At 48.6% G+C, this 19,343-nt stretch overlaps 1 protein-coding gene across 1 annotated transcript in view; it reads right to left on the bottom strand.

Moving 5' to 3' along the window:
- Positions 1 to 19,343, bottom strand: part of LOC139255665 (uncharacterized) — a 286,509-nt gene that overhangs the window by 13,967 nt on the left and 253,199 nt on the right. The window contains exon 12 of the mRNA XM_070873964.1: positions 1,979 to 2,075. Within this exon, the coding sequence (XP_070730065.1) occupies positions 1,979 to 2,075 (97 nt within the window). The remainder of the gene's footprint in view (positions 1 to 1,978; positions 2,076 to 19,343) is intronic.

Consider the following 19,343-nt stretch of genomic DNA (forward strand, 5'->3'; position numbering starts at 1 on the left):
TGAATGCTTATCTTTGTGCTTTGTTTAGTGCTTTGTGCTTTAGAATATACTTAGCTGCGCTGATTTCTTAACTCTCCGCAAGGGTTTTCTGTGCGGCCACAAGTGGCCTCATACGCTGGCCTTAGTTTGGAGCAACTATTGGCTGTCCAACCTGGCTTAAATGGCCAAAACAAGCGTAGGTGGCTGGTAACGCCCCCTTTTTGAAAAAAAAACGAAACTAAAAAATAAATCCTAACTAACTCACTTCCACTGGCGCAAATTAAATGTGCAGAATGGGGATTTTTAAAATACTCCAGAAAAATCAAGTTGCTCCAAAAAAAACGGAGCAACTCCTGGGCAAATTTGGGTCCATAATACTGGCTAGAGATGGGCCAGGATTGTGCTGCACAGGGTAGAACACACCCCTCGACAGAGAAACAGGTTTCATAAACCTGAGTAATAAATTTTTTTCAGAAAAGCTTAAAAATCTTTTGTGCTTGTGTTGTGACCATGTTGAACTCACTGTGCTAAAAAATTCATGAACAGCATTGCTTTAGGATCTATTACAATGCTCTTATATGAAGCAGAAGTCAGAAATGAAATACAAGGCCTCAAGGTTTTTCACCAGGATCATACACTATATCTAATAACTTCATTCATTGGCATAGCCATTGTCCCAATATTTTCAGTTTATTCATATTGTTATGCAAAGGTGTAATCATTAAACCGCTGCATTCTTCTGGGAAATTCTGAGACTTGGGGGAATTAAAATGATTCCAAGTTAGGCTGGTGTCACTATTTCATTATTTTTTGGGATGAAGCAAAGCTTCTTTACCATTCTGGGCATCTACTCATTTCTGAAACATGATTTTTTTTTCTTTATTTCTCATGCGAATAAAATACAAATGACTTTTTAACCTGTCGTGCCTAAGTTCTGTGGGAGTGAATGCTATCTGCTTACCTTCCCCCCCACTCCACTCAATTTTTTTAACCACATCACCTATGACACAAATGCTTTAGTGCATCTTCTATAAAGGCTATCGTAAAGGAGAACAGATGAAAAACGCACCAATCAAACATTTAAGTTGAAATGTAAACAGAAGGGAATAGTGTCAGACTAGCTGAAGCACTGAATGCTAACCTCATGTCAAAGTAATAGACTGGCTTAAGATCTGTAAATAATGAGACAGTTAATGCCACAGCACCCTGTTTTTGCTGGCTTATTGGTGTTCTTCGCATCTCCACCCCTGCTTCAGAGCTATCTGGCACAGACAAAACCGCTGTGCTAATCCCACCAATGGAATCAGGTGAGAAGGTTGGAAGTGGACTATTATGTTGGGTTCCGCAGATCTGGGTTTTGAAATATTCTTTTCATTGTATCGTACATCATGTTTCATACAAATCAGCTTTAGTGTGAGCACTTAACCCAATGTGCAGCTGTTAATTTCCTTGACAGGATTTTAAAAAAATGAAATATTATCATTTACACATTGTTTGTGATCCTTTCCCCCTCTCTGGTTTCAAAATTAAATTAGACAGAGCAGATGTGACAAGTGAGATGAAGGTTGGTTTGCATTACATCTGATTTTTTTGATGCACTCTCAATTTCTGCTTTGTATTGCAAATTTCTGACACCGACCCTCCCACCTGACTCTGAATTGGAATCTGATACAGAAAGCTTCTTTTTAAAAAAAAAGTCAAGGGGTTGTTGATAAGTTTACATTTTGACAGTTTAAAATGTTCCTTTGATTTCTGACATGGATTTCAAGTTCTCATGTCATCTGGCCTTGGAAAAAAAAAACTTCAATAGTTGTCTCCCCAACCAATTTGTATGTGTTCAAGGCTACAATGAATTATATCGCCCTCAAGTTGCTGTATAGACTGGCTGCCCGGAGACTATGCTTGAGGACTAACACCTGTTAGCTGCACAGACCCAATGAAAAAAAAAATCTTCATTAACTCGAGAAATCAAAGCTTAAGGATAAAAATATAATTTTACCTCTTCCTAATCCTGAGCTTCCAGAAGTGACCTTTGACACGGGAGCCTGTGTGGTATGTGGTGCAGATTTCATAGATTTTTCTTCATCTTGTCTTTCCTTTCAGAACAAAGAAATCAGAGAAATGGTGGTGAAAGTAGCCAACAATCTTGTCCAGCAGAGAACAGAGCATCCACTACAAGCTTGTGAAAAAAAATACATACTAATTCTACTTACTTGAGGCTTTATTGAGTTAAACTGACAAGTAATAATTAAGAGGCTAAACACCAGCGTCGAAATTGAGCAGTAAATGCGGCCACACAGAAAGCTGGAGCAGCCTTCCAAAACCCGAGGGTGGGTTGGGAGAGGTCACTGGTCAGGGTAATTTCAGGAAAAGCTAATTTTTCAACTACCTTTAACAGGTGGCACGGCGCTCAATGACTATTTGCTGAAACTAGACCAAGGAAGTTTTAAAAAAAAACAAAGGTCATGACAGACAGGAAGAAACGGAGAAACAAAATCCTCTCATCTATTTCTTTAAATGACTGCTTGAAAAAGCCAATGAAACGAAGGAAAATGGACAGAGAGGAGAGGGCACCGAATCAAACAGCTAGCAGAAGGTCTTAAGACGCCAAAATGAATGAGCCAAATTGCTCAGGAAGCTAAATAAACAAACAGTACAAGGCACACAAACAGGGACTGCTACACCTGCGGGAAAGCAAGTGTATGTGAAATGTGTTTCATCCCCTGTCAAACCATTTTCTTTTAAAAACCCAAAGGTGACCATGTTAACTAGTGCAGCTGGTGAGACTGCTGCCTGCAGCAAGGTCAGAAAGGAGTAAAGTGAACAGAGTACGTATTGTCTTTCCAACACACAGCAAAAACATAGCAGGGAGCACTTTTAAAGCACAGCTGTGGTCACGTTTCCTTGCCAGTGACATTGATCAGATTCACACAACACCACAGACAACTCTTTAATTATTCAGGTACCATCACAATTTCTGCTTTAATGTGTGAAAACATAGAGCGCGGTTGTTATTAAAACAAAGGGAATGGGCGGGCTGTGAGTAATCTAAATTTCCACCAGCATGATGCTCAGTGTTGACTTATCTTACGTCTGGGTAATTTGATTAGAATAAAGATCCAAACATGCGTACTGACACTGGGATCTTCGCATCTGTTATCGAAGATTTGATTAGCTCTGCACAAAGTGCAAGATTAAACTCTCTGGTTAGTGAAATTCAAGCCACTTGCATTATAGATCAACATCAATAGGGATAATTCTACTTTTTCCAAATGAGTAAATCCAACCTATATTAAAAAAGAATTAATTAATAATGAGTTTCAGGTAGGCAAAATTTGGCATCTGTGCTTGGGATTACAATATCAAAGTGCCCTGCAGAAACCCTTGTAGTCTTTATTAAGATTTAACTCAATTTAAACATCAGTTTTAGACCAATTTCCTTTCATGAATTAATAAAAATCCCAAGATTTTGCAAATTATTGTTTCATAATTCATTACTAGCCAGCATTTAAAGAATGACTGATAGCTAATAAGATATTGGGCTACCCATTGCCTGTAATTTTAAAGACTTCAAAAAGTCAATATGTATTTCTAATAAATTACTAATATGATCCAAGTGACAATATTTTTAAAGCCGTTTTTATAATTTTATATTGCTGCATGTATGTGTGTTAGACCATGCACTGAATAATGGTCAGACTACATTGTTCTGTGCTTGGTGGTCCTATTCCTACAATCCAACAGTGTAAAATTCCCTGTGTACTGGCTTCTTTATTCATGAGCTTTATTTATCCTCAAAGCAACTTAAATATCTGTTATAGTAGTAGTGAGGTTGGGGACAGCATCAAACAAGAAATAAGGGATGTGTGCAGTAAAGGTACAGCAGTAATCATGGGCGACTTTAATCTACATATTGTTTGGGCTAGCCTAACTGGTAGCAATACGGTGGAGGAGGATTTCCTGGAGTGTATTAGGAATGGTTTTCGAGACCAATATGTCGAGGAACCAACCAGAGAGCTGGCCATCCTAGACTGGGTGATGTGTAATGAGAAGGGACTAATTAGCAATCTTGTTGTGCAAGGCCCCTTGGGGAAGAGTGACCATAATATGGTAGAATTCTTAATTAAGATGGAGAGTGACAAAGTTAATTCAGAAACTAGGGTCCTGAATTTAAGGAAAGGTAACTTTAATGGTATGAAGCGTGAATTGGCTAGATTAGACTGGCAAATGCTACTTAAAGGGTTGACGGTGGATAGGCAATAGCAAACCTTTAAAGATCATATAGACAAACTTCAACAATTGTACATCTCTGTCTGGAGTAAAAATAAAACAGGGAAGGTGGCTCAACCGTGGCTAACAAGGGAAATTAAGGATAGAGTTAAATCCAAGGAAGAGGCATACAAATTAGCCAGAAAAAGTAGCAAGCCGGAGGACTGGGAGAAATTTAGAATACAGCAGAGGAGGACAAAGGGTTTAATTAAGAGGGGGAAAATAGAGTACGAGAGGAAGCTTGCCAGAAACATAAAAACTGACTGCAAAAGCTTCTATAGATATGTGAAGAGAAAAAGATTAGTGAAGACAAACGTAGGTCCCTTGCAGTCGGATTCGGGTGAATTTATAATGGGGAACAAAGAAATGGCAGACCAATTGAACAAGTACTTTGGTTCTGTCTTCACGAAGGAAGACGCAAATAACCTTCCGGATGTACCAGGGGACCGAGGGTCTAGTGAGAAGGAGGAACTGAAAGATATCCTTATTAGGTGGGAAATTGTTTTAGGGAAATTGACGGGATTGAAGGCCGATAAATCCCCAGGGACTGATAGTCTACATCCCAGAGTACTTAAGGAAGTGGCCGTAGAAATAGTGGATGCATTGGTGATAATTTTCCAACAGTCTATCGACTCTGGATCAGTTCCTATGGACTGGAGGGTTGCTAATGTAACACCACTTTTTAAAAAAGAAGGAAGAGAGAAAAAGGGTAATTATAGACCAGTTAGCCTGACATCAGTAGTGGGGAAAATATTGGAATCAATCATTAAGGATGAAATAGCAGCACATTTGGAAAGCAGTGATAGGATTGGTCCAAGTCAGCATGGATTTATGAAGGGGAAATCATGCTTGACAAATCTTCTGGAATTTTTTGAGGATGTAACTAGTAGAGTGGACAGGGGAGAACCAGTGGATGTGGTGTATTTGGACTTTCAAAAGGTTTTAGACAAGGTCCCACACAAGAGATTGGTGTGCAAAATCAAAGCACATGGTATTGGGGGTAATGTACTGATGTGGATAGAGAACTGGTTGGCAGATAGGAGGCAGAGAGTCGGGATAAAAGTGTCCCTTTCAGAATGGCAGGCAGTGACTAGTGGAGTGCCGCAGGGCTCAGTGCTGGGACCCCAGCTCTTTACAATATACATTAATGATTTAGATGAAGGAATTGAGTGTAATATCTCCAAGTTTGCAGATGACACTAAACTGGGTGGCGATGTGAGCTGTGAGGAGGACGCTAAGAGGCTGCAGGGTGATTTGGGCAGGTTAGGCGAGTGGGCAAATACATGGCAGATGCAGTATAATGTAGATAAATGTGAGGTTATCCACTTTGGGGGCAAAAACACGAAGGCAGAATATTATCTGAATGGCGGCTGATTAGGAAAAGGGGAGGTGCAGCGAGACCTGGGTGTATTGATTCATCAGTCATTGAAGGCTGGCATGCAGGTACAGCAGGCGGTGAAGAAGGCAAATGGTATGTTGGCATTCATAGCAAGGGGATTTGAGTATAGGAGCAGGGAAGTCTTACTGCAGTTGTACAGGGCCTTTGTGAGGCCCTACCTGGAATATTGTGTTCAGTTTTGGTCTCCTAATCTGAGGAAGGACGTTCTTGCTATTGAGGGAGTGCAGTGAAGGTTCACCAGACTGATTCCTGGGATGGCAGGACTGACATATGAGGAGAGACTGGATCGACTGGGCCTGTATTCACTGGAGTTTAGAAGGATGAGAGGGGATCTCATAGAAACATATAAAATTCTGACGGGACTGGACAGGTTAGATGCAGGAAGAATGTTCCCGATGTTGGGGAAGTCCAGAACCAGGGGACATAGTCTAAGGATAAGGGGTAAGCCATTTAGGACTGAGATGAGGAGGAACTTCTTCACTCAGAGAGTTGTTATCCTATGGAATTCCCTACCGCAGAGAGTTGTTGAATATATCATTAAATATATTCAAGAGGGAATAAGATATGGCCCTTGCGGCTAAAGGGATCAAGGGGTATGGTGAGAAAGCAGGAACGGGGTACTGAAGGAATGATCAGCCATGATCTTATTGAATGGTGGTGCAGGCTCAAAGGGCCGGATGGCCTACTCCTGCACCTATTTCCTATGGGCCCAAGTTTCGAGCCGCGCCTAGAACGGCGCAGTCCCGACCTGGACGCCCGTTTTTCGCGCCACAAAGTGCGCCTAAAAAAAACCTCCAGGTTCTCCACCTCCCTGCAGGTGCTCTGGCCCTCGGTGCAGCGCAGCAGGAGCTGTAGGGGGCGGAGCTAGGTCCCTGCGCCGAAAACAGTGCCGGGACCTCTGCACATGCGCGCTACAGTGCACATGTAGCACCGAAGCACGCAGCCCCTAGCCCTGGCTGAATGGCCTCACTGGGGCTGCGTGAATAAAGCTCGTCCCACGGCCAGCTCCTGCTTCCTCCCGACCCGACTCCCGCCTCCGGACCGGATCCGACACCGATCTGACTCCCGCTCCCCCCCCGCCCCCCGACTGGACCCGACCCGACTCCCGCCCCCCCCCCGACTGGACCCGACCCGACTCCCCCCCCCCCCCCGACTGGACCCGACCCGACTCCCGCTCCCCCCCCCCCCGACTGGACCCGACCCGACTCCCGCCCCCCCCCCCCCCGACTGGACCCGACCCGACTCCCGCTCCCCCCCCCCGACTGGACCCGACCCAACTCCCGCTCCCCCCCTCCGACTGGACCCGACCCGACTCCCGCCCCCCCCCCCCGACTGGACCCGACCCGACTCCCGCTCCCCCCCCCCCGACTGGACCCGACCCGACTCCCGCTCCCCCCCTCCGACTGGACCCGACCCGACTCCCGCCCCCCCCCCCGACTGGACCCGACCCGACTCCCGCTCCCCCCCCCCGACTGGACCCGACCCGACTCCCGCTCCCCCCCCCCCCGACTGGACCCGACCCAACTCCCGCTCCCCCCCTCCGACTGGACCCGACCCGACTCCCGCCCCCCCCCCCCCCGACTGGACCCGACCCGACTCCCGCTCCCCCCCCCCGACTGGACCCGACCCAACTCCCGCTCCCCCCCACCCCACCGACTGGACCCGACCCAACTCCCGCTCCCCCCCCCCCGACTGGACCCGACCCGACTCCCGCTCCCCCCCCCCCCGACTGGACCCGACCCGACTCCCCCCCCCCCCCCGACTGGACCCGACCCGACTCCCGCCCCCCCCCCCCCGACTGGACCCGACCCGACTCCCGCTCCCCCCCCCCGACTGGACCCGACCCAACTCCCGCTCCCCCCCACCCCACCGACTGGACCCGACCCGACTCCCGCTCCCCCCCCCCCGACTGGACCCGACCCGACTCCCGCTCCCCCCCCCCCCGACTGGACCCGATCCGACTCCCCCCCCCCCCCCGACTGGACCCGACCCGACTCCCGCTCCCCCCCCCCCCCGACTGGACCCGACCCGACTCCCGCCCCCCCCCGACTGGACCCGACCCGACTCCCCCCCCCCCGACTGGACCCGACCCGACTCCCGCTCCCCCCCCCCCCGACTGGACCCGACCCGACTCCCGCCCCCCCCCCCCCCGACTGGACCCGACCCGACTCCCGCTCCCCCCCCCCGACTGGACCCGACCCGACTCCCGCCCCCCCCCCGACTGGACCCGACCCGACTCCCCCCCCCCCCCCGACTGGACCCGACCCGACTCCCGCTCCCCCCCCCCCCCGACTGGACCCGACCCGACTCCCGCCCCCCCCCCCCCCGACTGGACCCGACCCGACTCCCGCCCCCCCCCCCCCCGACTGGACCCGACCCGACTCCCGCTCCCCCCCCCCGACTGGACCCGACCCAACTCCCGCTCCCCCCCTCCGACTGGACCCGACCCGACTCCCGCCCCCCCCCCCCGACTGGACCCGACCCGACTCCCGCTCCCCCCCCCCCGACTGGACCCGACCCAACTCCCGCTCCCCCCCTCCGACTGGACCCGACCCGACTCCCGCCCCCCCCCCCGACTGGACCCGACCCGACTCCCGCTCCCCCCCCCCGACTGGACCCGACCCAACTCCCGCTCCCCCCCTCCGACTGGACCCGACCCGACTCCCGCCCCCCCCCCCCCCGACTGGACCCGACCCGACTCCCGCCCCCCCCCCCCCCGACTGGACCCGACCCGACTCCCGCTCCCCCCCCCCGACTGGACCCGACCCAACTCCCGCTCCCCCCCACCCCACCGACTGGACCCGACCCAACTCCCGCTCCCCCCCCCCCGACTGGACCCGACCCGACTCCCGCTCCCCCCCCCCCCGACTGGACCCGACCCGACTCCCCCCCCCCCCCCGACTGGACCCGACCCGACTCCCGCCCCCCCCCCCCCGACTGGACCCGACCCGACTCCCGCTCCCCCCCCCCGACTGGACCCGACCCAACTCCCGCTCCCCCCCACCCCACCGACTGGACCCGACCCGACTCCCGCTCCCCCCCCCCCGACTGGACCCGACCCGACTCCCGCTCCCCCCCCCCCCCGACTGGACCCGATCCGACTCCCCCCCCCCCCCCGACTGGACCCGACCCGACTCCCGCTCCCCCCCCCCCCGACTGGACCCGACCCGACTCCCGCCCCCCCCCGACTGGACCCGACCCGACTCCCCCCCCCCCGACTGGACCCGACCCGACTCCCGCTCCCCCCCCCCCCCCCCGACTGGACCCGACCCGACTCCCCCCCCCCCCCCGACTGGACCCGACCCGACTCCCCCCCCCCCCGACTGGACCCGACCCGACTCCCGCTCCCCCCCCCCGACTGGACCCGACCCAACTCCCGCTCCCCCCCACCCCACCGACTGGACTCGACCCGACTCCCGCTCCCCGCCCCCGGACTGGATCCGACCTGACCTTCCTCCACCCCGACCTGACCTCCCTCTCCCTCCCTCCCCCCGACCCGAACCGAACCAACCTCCCTCCCACCACCCCCCGACCCGACCCAACGCCAACTACCTGTAAATCTGGTGCTGGGGACGGGCCCTGCCCAAAGTCTCGGGCCCGGCCCGTTCAGCCTCCCCCCATCTCCTTCCCCCCCCCAATCTCCTTCCCCCCAATCTCCTTCCCCCCAATCTCCTTCCCCCCATCTCCTTTATCCCCTTCTCCCCCCCTCCCCCTTCTCCCCCATCCCTCCCCCTTCTCCCCATCCCTCCCCCTTCTCCCCTATCCCTCTCCCTTCCCACCCTCTGCTCCCCCCCTCTCTCCCTCTACCCCCCTTCCCTCGCTGTCAGAAACACAGACACTGACAGACAGAGAATGAGAGACACACACAGACAGACAGAGAGATAGAGACACTGACAGAGACACACTGGGAGAGGGAGGGGGGGGGGGGCATCCCAGCACGCTGTTGGAGGGCTCCCGGTGCTGCAGTCGGTAAGTAGAAAATGTTTTATTTCTTATTAAATTTTTTTGATTGATTTCTTGATGTAATTATCATTTATTATTGATGATGGCTCTTTATTTGTATAACTGAAGTGTTTAATGTTTGTAAACTTCCCTTTAAACCGCCCCCCCCCCCCCCGACCATTCCCTACGCCTGATTTGTAACCTACGCCTGATTTTCTAAAGTGTAGACAAGGTTTTTTCGAACGTACAAAAATCTTCAGTTACTCCATTCTAAGTTAGTTTGGAGTAAGTTTTCACTGACTAAACTTTGAAATCAGGCGTAAGTGGCTGGACACGCCCCCTTTTGAAAAAAAAAATTCTGTTCCAAAGTGAAACTGTTCTAACTGACTAGAACTGGAGCAAACTAAATGACGAGAATTCCGATTTCTAAGATACTCCGTTCTACACCAGTTGCTCCTAAAAATCAGGAGCAAATCATGTCGAAACTTGGGGCCATAGTTTCTATATGGTATTTCAAAAATGCAGAGCAGCCAGGAGCTCAGCCTGTCAGTGCACTATTGTTAAAATATTAAATGGTATAGAAAGATAAACTCAGAATGTTATTTTAAGGTAAATCAAGCCAATATAACAAAAAAACATGAATTTGAATTAGCAAACGGTAAATTTAAGATTAATTTTTAAAGACAATTATTTTTTCAATTGGTCATTAACAATTGTAATAATCTACCAGGTAAGGTGGTGGAGTCAGATATTGGGAGAGTTCAACATTCCGCTAAATGCTGAGGTGGGTGAGCTGGAATATTAGAGAGATCGACGATGGCCTGAATAGCCTTTTCTCATCTTTGAATTTTTCTTACGGTCTTACTTGATGTTACAGGGTTCGAGGGTAGTTATTCTCTGGCAATAATTTGCCTTCAGAAAGTTATCAGTATCATCTGTGCTTACTGGAGGAATATATCAGAAATCTTCACCTCTTCTTTGTTTCTCCTTGTTGCTTGTTACAGAGCTGCAATGGTAAAGGCCAAGTGCAACAAAACAACCACTTGCATTTATGGAACGCCTTTAACATAGTAAAATGTCCCAAGGTGCTTCACAGTAGTGTTATCAGACAACATTTGATACCAAGCCACGTAAGGAGATATTAGGACAGGTGGTCACAGAGGGAGGTTTTACGGTGCGTCTTAAAGGAGGAGAGGTGGAGAGGCGAGATACTCGTGTCCGTGTGAGTGCTCCCCCCCATCATATGGCTTCTGTGAGTCCATAATATCCCCCTGCTATATAGGACTGACTACCCTATCGATTGGTATAAAGGTGCTCAGGGCCATAGAAGGGCTGTTCACACTGTGGCCTGTCCAACTGTTAATCAGCCCACGAATCTTTCCACTGCTTCACACTATTCACTAAGGGAGGAGTATGAAGATACTGAAACAACACTAAGCATTTAGCATGGCACTGACAATACTCCCCAAACCCGACCCTATTCTTGATCCCAAGTCTCTTACTCTTTGACAACACCACCCATGTTCTTGACTGGTAAAGTACCGACTTCAGAAGTGGTGACTACCTCCTGTACTTAGTATGCATAAACATCCATACTGCCTACACAGATCTAACGTTAACAATCTCCCTCTCCCAATTCCACTTTCTTATGCGATTGTTAAAACTTAAAACAAAACCTCAAAAACCAAAGCCCTAGCTCTTCAAAGCAACATAGCCTGTTCCAACTTCCCCAAAACATATGTAGGTTTATTGAATGCTTAGGTATTCCAGCATCTCCTTTATTCGTAACAAGTCCTATTCAGCCTCTTGTTGCCTGATTTGTACACAGACACTTAAAAATTAAGTTGCCTAGGTGTGAAGGGAAAGTAATTGTTATGACCACTTGAAGAAAGAAAAGGATTTTATTTGTTTTTCTTTGAATGTCATTTGAGTGAAGATTACATGACTAAATGTATTGCTCCACTATCAGGGCTGCTAAGAATTGGCACTTTGATAATGTACTCCATAGCAGCTGGATGGAAGTGTCAGGGTGGTATTCTGTTGAGAGTTGGAGAGAAAGGTAACTTGAATAACAAATGTAACTGTATAAAGATATGCATAAAACGAATCATATGATTGCAGCATCATTACATTTATCAGATTTCTCAGCCTACTGCCCACCAGTTACTTGGTCTAAAAGCTGTATTATTGGAACTTGTTTCCAGTTGTTGCCCCTTTCATTGTTTGATGTATTTTTATTGCATTAAAGCATCATAGGGCCCAAGTTTCGGGACGCGCCTAAAACGGTGCAGCCCGGACCTGGACGCCCATTTTTCGTGCCAGAAAGTGCGCCTAAAAAAAACTTCCCTATTCTCCGGCTCCCTGCAGGTCTTCTGCAGCCGGGCGCAGCGCAGCACGAGCTGTAGGGGGCGGAGCCAAGTCCCTGCGCTGAAAACAGTGCCGGGACCTCTGCACATGCGCGCTACAGTGGGCGCGCATGTGCAGTAGCTCCAGGCGCCCAAAACTGTGTGGGAGGGGCCCGAAGCACGCAGCCCCTAGCCCTGGCCGAATGGCCTCACTGGGGCTGCGTGCATAAGGCTGCCTCCCACGTCCAGCTCCTGCTTCCTCCCGACCCGACCCAACTCGACTCCCGCTTCCCCCCCCCTCGGCGACCCGACCTCCGCGACTCTCTCTCTCCCCCACCCCCGGACCTCCGCGACTCTCTCTCCCCCCTCCCCCCCGGACCTCCGCGACTCTCTCCCCCCCGGACCTCCGCGACTCTGTCTCACCCCCGCCCCCCCCCCCCCCCACGAGACCCGACGCCACCTACCTGTAAATCTAGCCCGAGGTCTTGGGCCCGGCCGTTCAGCCTCCTTCCCTCCCTCCCCCCCTCTCCTTCCCTCCCTCCCTCCTCCTCTCCTTCCCTCCCTCCCCTTCCCTCCTCTCTCCTTCCCTCCCTCCCTCCTCTCTCCTTCCCTCCCTCCCTCCTCTCTCCTTCCCTCCCTCCCTACATCTTCTCTCCTTCCCTCCCTCCCTACATCCTCTGTCCTTCTCCCCATCCCCCCTTCCCTCCCCCTCTCCCTTCTACCCCTCCCCCGCCTCCCTCCCCCACCTCCCTTCTCCCCCTCCCTCCCCCTCGCTGTCAGAAACACAGACACTGACAGACAGAGAGTGAGAGACACACACACAGACAGACAGAGAAATAGAGACACTGACAGAGACACACTGGGGGGACCGTCCCAGCACACTGTTGGAGGACTCCCGGTGCTGCAGTCGGTAAGTAGAAAATGTTTTATTTATTATTAATTTTTTTTGATTGATTTATTGGTTGATTTATTGATGTATTTGTCATTTATTATTGATGATGGCTCTTTATTTGTAAAACTGAAGTGTTTAATGTTTGTAAACTTCCCTTTAAACCCCCCCCCCCCACCCGCCATTCCCTACGCCTGATTTGTAACCTACGCCTGATTTTCTAAAGTGTAGACAAGGTTTTTTCGAATGTACAAAAATCTTCACTTACTCCATTCTAAGTTAGTTTGGAGTAAGTTTTCACTGCCGAAACTTTGAAAACAGGTGTAAGTGGCCGGACACTCCCCCTTTTGAAAAAAAAATCTGTTCCAAAATGAAACTGTTTTAACTGGCTCGAACTGGAGCAAACTAAATGCCAAGAATTTGAATTTCTAAGATACTCCGTTCTACACCAGTTGCTCCAAAAAATCAGGAGCAACTGAGGCCGAAACTTGGGCCCATAGAAGTATCTTGTATCTGGTGTATTGTATTCCTGGTTACAGTAACAAGCTGAGATGGAATTTAGTGAGAGGGAGAAAGACGCGATAATTAATGGTTATGGCCATTTGAAATAATTTTTATATTTTGATCTAAAATGGAAAATAGCAAGACAATAACAAAATATACGAGTTGGTAGCCTCCAGAGAACAGGCAATATTCCTGGCAGGTGATGAGGAACTTGGGAGATAGCAATGGTTTAGACAACTATTTTGCTTGGTGATTTATGTGCACATGAATGTTTTGACCATATCCACAGAAAAACAAAATAAAATTGAAGAAAAGTATTGAGCTTCCATGATGACCAAGTTGAAAGCAAACTCGCCAATGTGATTGGTAGAGAAAAGAGGAAGTAAAGTCATGGATATGTATGTGTAGTTGCCAAAACATTTTTTGAAGCAACAGGGATGAAGTGAAAACCTAAAAAGAATAATAATGAGGATGAAACTGAGGATGAGCAGTGAATAAATAGTTAGTATACTTAATTAATACTTCCTTGAAATATTAATTAAAGACTACAGCTTTACTGTGATGAAAGCGATGCATTCAAGCTTAAGGACTTTAACATCAATGAGATGAAACAGGTCCATGCAAATAGGGGTCCTAATAACATAGTTAGGAGCCTGATTGCAATCTTTAGAGACAAATGTTTTAGAATGCACGTCCCACCTATGTGTACGCTGCTGGCTGATCAGGAAATGGCCACAACAAATTTTTACACTTGTATTTTTGTGGAGCCGGAAGGAGCAAGAATTCTCCTCGTGGCTCCTCCAAATTATGGAGGGCCTCTGCTGGGGGGCTGGCTCACCCCCCACCCCTACTCCCCCCACTCCCGCCACCCCTTGGCCTCACCTCCGCCTCCCAGGACCGATCTGTAAGCTATCACCGGCGTCCCAGATGGCTGAAATTCCTGTCACGCAAAACCTTGTGACGCCTGTTAAGCATCCACAGCTCACTGGTCAGATTCAAAATGATGCCTGGGCCACAACATCTGAACCACCAGAACAGACGGTCATGTGCAGATTTAAATCCCTTTGTATGACTCTGGCTATAAAAGCAGAAAATGCCCACCTAGGATTAAAATGACGGAAAACAAATTGATTTGTTGTATTTTTCATTGGAAATATTTGTAATTCTTTCATTAATACTACTTTGCTACTTTGTAATTCTTTCATTAATACTACTTTGCACTTATGCTACTTTGAACGCCTTTCATGGCAATGGTGAGGTATAAAATGCCATGACTTTATGTTCAACAAGAGAAGGAGCAAAAACAGTCCCAAAATGGGAGTACACTATTCCCTCATCTGTCCGAATGTGTTGATCATGGTCCCACAATGTTGCACCTTTTATGTTCAACGTTCCTATGATGTTACTGTACATCTACTGCTCTGCATCATTAATTTACTCCTCCTGTGCAGTAAGCTCTCCTAAACATAAAACCCACAATGCTCAATGTGGATGGAAAATGCTTGATAGGCCTAGATGGTGGAGTTTGGGCGATTTTCAAACAGTGTCAGTGACTTGTGATGCACCATACAGTGTCAAATTGAGCCCTGTTGCTGGTAGTCATATTTATTTTTGTGCATGCTATGCAAAATAATAGATGGCCTGGGTGAAAACAGGAGAATTGAGAAGGGTGGTCTCCTCATTATTTGAGCATTGGAACCTTATTTACCCTGAAATAATATTCGAGTACAAGTGCTCTGCTGTTCTATATATATTAGAGATATATATATGTATATATATTATACAAGAATCACCCAAGGAAGAGCAACAAACCTGCTGCCAGTCACATGGTAGTGTAATCCTTCCAGCCTCAAATAAAAAAGGCTTTTAATATTAAATTGTCCCATTTGCATAACTTCACATAAAGTTCAGCGGCCTCCCACTGACAGAAATACATCTTCAGATGTGGAAACAATCCTGGCTGAATTAAAAATAAATAAACCTAATGCAGAAAATGTTTTATTCCAGTAAAATCGAAAAGCCAACTCGTGCTTCTTCCCTCTCATTCTTGCTCCAAATACATAGGGGGAGAAATTTGGTTGGATCGCACCCTTCGCAAGGGGCACTACAGGGGCACATAGGGTTTGCAGCTGCGAGTGCCGGCATTAGCGCACTCGGCAAATTCAGTGTGCCGGTACCATTGTCCGCATGCCAGCCACGAGATTCCCAAAGCAAGCGCTCTACTCGGAAGTCTTTCAATGCAAACGAGCCAAAGGTGAACAGAGGAAACATTACAAGGACACCCTCAAAGCCTCCCTGATAATGTGCAGCATCCCCACCGACACCTGGGAGTCCCTGGCCAAAGACCGCCCTGAGTGGAGGAGGTGCATTTGGGAGGGCACTGAGCTCCTCAAGTCTCGTCGCCAAATGCATGCAGAAAACAAATGCATGCAAAAATTTCATTGGTTAAGGAGCTATACTGTTGGTCCTGGAGTTGCCCTCATCATGCCATTATCAGCTCGCACATCCAGCAACTTACAGTGCAAATGATATTTGAGCAGAAGGATGCAGGAAAATATCTTAACTAATGGCGCATGCTTGAGACACATCGCTCCAGCAAGACTTGGCCCATTCTCTTTGGGTACATGCATTGCAAGACTAGATGACTTTAGTACACTATAAGATGAAATGTGAATCTTCAGACTGGGATTCATGCCTGGCACCTCCCTTCTAGGTATATCTATTCGTCTTTTACAATGACCTATAATTCTCTACCCCAGAGAGCTGTGGAGGCTGGGTCTTTGAATATATTTAAGGTAGAGATAGACAGATTTTTGAATGATAAGGGAGTTAAGGGTTTTGGGGAGCGGGCAGGAAAGTGGAGTTGAGGCCAAGATCAGATCAGCCATGACCTTATTGAATGGCAGAGCAGGCTCGAGGGGCGAAATGGTCTATTCCTGCTCTTATGTTCTTATGGCTAATAATCTTCAATAGAATTGCAATTTAGCAAATCTCAGTTTAAAAAAAAACAAAAGTCACCTTTGAAAAGTATTCCATAATGATCTCAAAGTCATATGTATTTTTGAGGTTGACTGTTGTGGTCACCTAAACACAATATTAAAGCATCTTCCATACTTTTAACACTCATATTACAATCATATAAACACATACAAAACAAAACATTTATACTATTTTGCGACATACTTATGAGTGTGGAATGCATCCCCCACACGAGGGACAGTGAACACCTCTTGAAGCCCCTGCTTGAAGTGCTTGTGTTATCAATCCTCCCTCCCCCTCCCCACCCACTTTGCAGTATAAATTCTATGCTCTAAACCTAAATGGCAAGTATGCTTCTTAAATTAATTTTTGGATGTAATTCACTGCCTGTGCTACAAATTTGCTGTGCGACTCTTGCAATATTGCTGGTAATAACATTCTGGGGATGAAAACTTCAAGAACATTCCCATGATCCCTGTATTGCACTAACGTGCACTATGTATCAAAATAACAAAAAGAGCTCTAGTGTCACTGTTTAAATAAATACTTCTCAGAACCCAATCAGAATGGGTTATGTTCAACTTATTCTGTCATAATAACTCACGGATTAAAACAGAAGAATAAGATTCAGAGGGCACATTTATGCATAATATTCTTTCTTTAAACTTCAGATTCACCAATACTGTACAAATATTCATTTTGGTCGAATTCAATGGGATGTTATCCTTACCCTCAGGAAGTGATGTTGCCCAGGCTTGAGTGTACAAAAACATCGCAACAGTCAGAACCAAAATCAATATTTGGGTTCACATGTTTTCTTTAACTCGTGCAATATAAAAGTAGCCAAGTAAACATCCAAAAAAAACACAGGACCAATTGAACTAGACTTCATTGATGTGCTGACCTTTTACTATTTAAAAAATAAAATTACTTGTAATTGAAAAATCGGATTGTTTAAAAAAAATACAAAACATTTAGAGCAAATAATATTATATATTTTGGGGCCAAAATTTGCCCGCGCCCCGTCCGGGATCAGTAACCTTCCGGGACCGGGTCAGTTACCGCCCGAACGGAAAGTCCCGCCCCCTTTGTGCCCCTCAAATGCTGTCTCAGGCTCTCCGTGTCATTTCAGGGGCGCTCCCGAGGCGTCAGCATGGCACTGAAGAGGTCAGCACTACGCGGATGATGCTCCATGTAGCACTCATGCGCCACAACACCCCGCCCTTTCAGCTAAATGAGAAGGCCGCTGCAGACTTGGCAGACCCTTTGGTGGCCACCACTGGGCCACGAGGGACAATCTCGACCGGGCCAACATCCTGGCATCCAATGAGGAGGGCTGGGTTGCACGATGACGGCTCGGACGAGACGAGGGCCGCCATTGTCGGGCTAACAGAAAAATCGGCCGACAAAAAAGAATGGTGGCCCGGGGCGCACATGGCTTCGTCTTTAAGGGGCACCTCAGGTGGATGTCCCCGTGCTAGCCTCATGTCCTGGGAGGCAATTTCCCCCGCGGGACGCAGAATGGTCGGCGTGGGTGGTGAGGGGTCGGCGTGCACGCCAATGATGTCATCGCTGGGTGCGCGCTGGCCCGGGGCGCAAATCGCAGGGCACACCGCTAACTTCAAATCGCCCCCAAAATCTCATGGGCAATTTTGTCCCCAGGCGAAAAGGCAATTGCCCGCTCCATTAGTACCTCTCAGCGGCGCTAACGGGGTGTAGAAAAAGGGGCAATTTCGGCCCCTATTCTTTGAAATATTTTTAACTTCAGAACGCAACATTTGCCAATGTTGAAGGCAGTTTCCACATTTCAAACTTACTGGGCTAGATTCTTCTCAGTGATCCTGCTCAAAATAGAAAGAAAAGGACTTGCATTTACAAACCACTTTTCAAGAGAACAGGCTTACCCAAAGTGCTTGAGAGCCAATGAAGTACTTTTTGAATTGTAATCACTGTTGTAATGTAGGGAAACGCGACAGCCAATTTGCACACAAGGTCCGACAATAACATACATGACCAAATAAACTGTTTTAGTGATGTTGGTTGAGGGGTAAATATTCATCAGAACTCTCTGCTCTTCTTCTAATAGAATGGGATCTCTTACGTCCAGACAGGGCTTCTGTTTAATGTCTTATCTGAAAGATGGCACCTCTGACGTCAGCCTGGATTATATGCTCAAGTCTCTAGAGGCTTAAATCCACGACCTTCTAACTCAGAGGCAAGGTTGCTACCACTAAGCCAAGGCTGATATAGGGCGGGTGGGGAATGAAGCAAAATCCAGCAGTGAGGCTCACCATTACCTCACTGCCCCAACCTGGATTTCCTTTCCCCTGTCCCCACCGGGACCACTGCAGACTGCTCCTTCTCCAATTGCTGCAAGTAAATGGAGGCAAGGGGCAGCACCGGGGTCCCCAGAAGACTTTTCTTGATATTCCTAGTTACCTCCACTTCCTCGATCCCAGGAATTGCCAGTAATGGCTTCCAGATCTCCAAATGGAGGGGTTTGTAGTGGACTCATCTCCCTCCAATCTGGTCCCCACTACACTCAAGTCACTGGAGAAATATCACCAATGATGTCTCCGCAAGACCCTACAAATTACCTGGAAGGACAGGCGCACCAACATTAGCGTCCTCGACCAGGCCAATATCCCCAGCATTGAAGCACTGACAACACTTGATCAGCTCCGCTGGGCAGGCCACATTGTTTGCATGCCAGACACGAGGCTCCCAAAGCAAGTGCTCTACTCGGAGCTCCTTCACAGCAAGCGAGCCAAAGGTGAGCAGAGGAAACATGACAAGGACACCCTCAAAGCCTTCCTAATAAAGTGCAACATCCCCACTGACACCTGGGAGTCCCTGGCCAAAGATTGCCCTAAGTGGAGGAAGTGCATTTGGGAGGGCACTGAGCACCTTGAGTCTCATCGCCGAGAGCATGCAGAAATCAAGCGCAGGCAGCGGAAAGAGTGTGCGGCAAACCAGTCCCACCCACCCTTTCCCTCAACGACTATCTGTCCCACCTATGACAGGGACTGTGGTTCTC

This window comes from Pristiophorus japonicus, chromosome 3, assembly GCF_044704955.1.
Source record: "Pristiophorus japonicus isolate sPriJap1 chromosome 3, sPriJap1.hap1, whole genome shotgun sequence".
In the NCBI taxonomy this organism is placed as follows: domain Eukaryota; kingdom Metazoa; phylum Chordata; class Chondrichthyes; family Pristiophoridae; genus Pristiophorus; species Pristiophorus japonicus.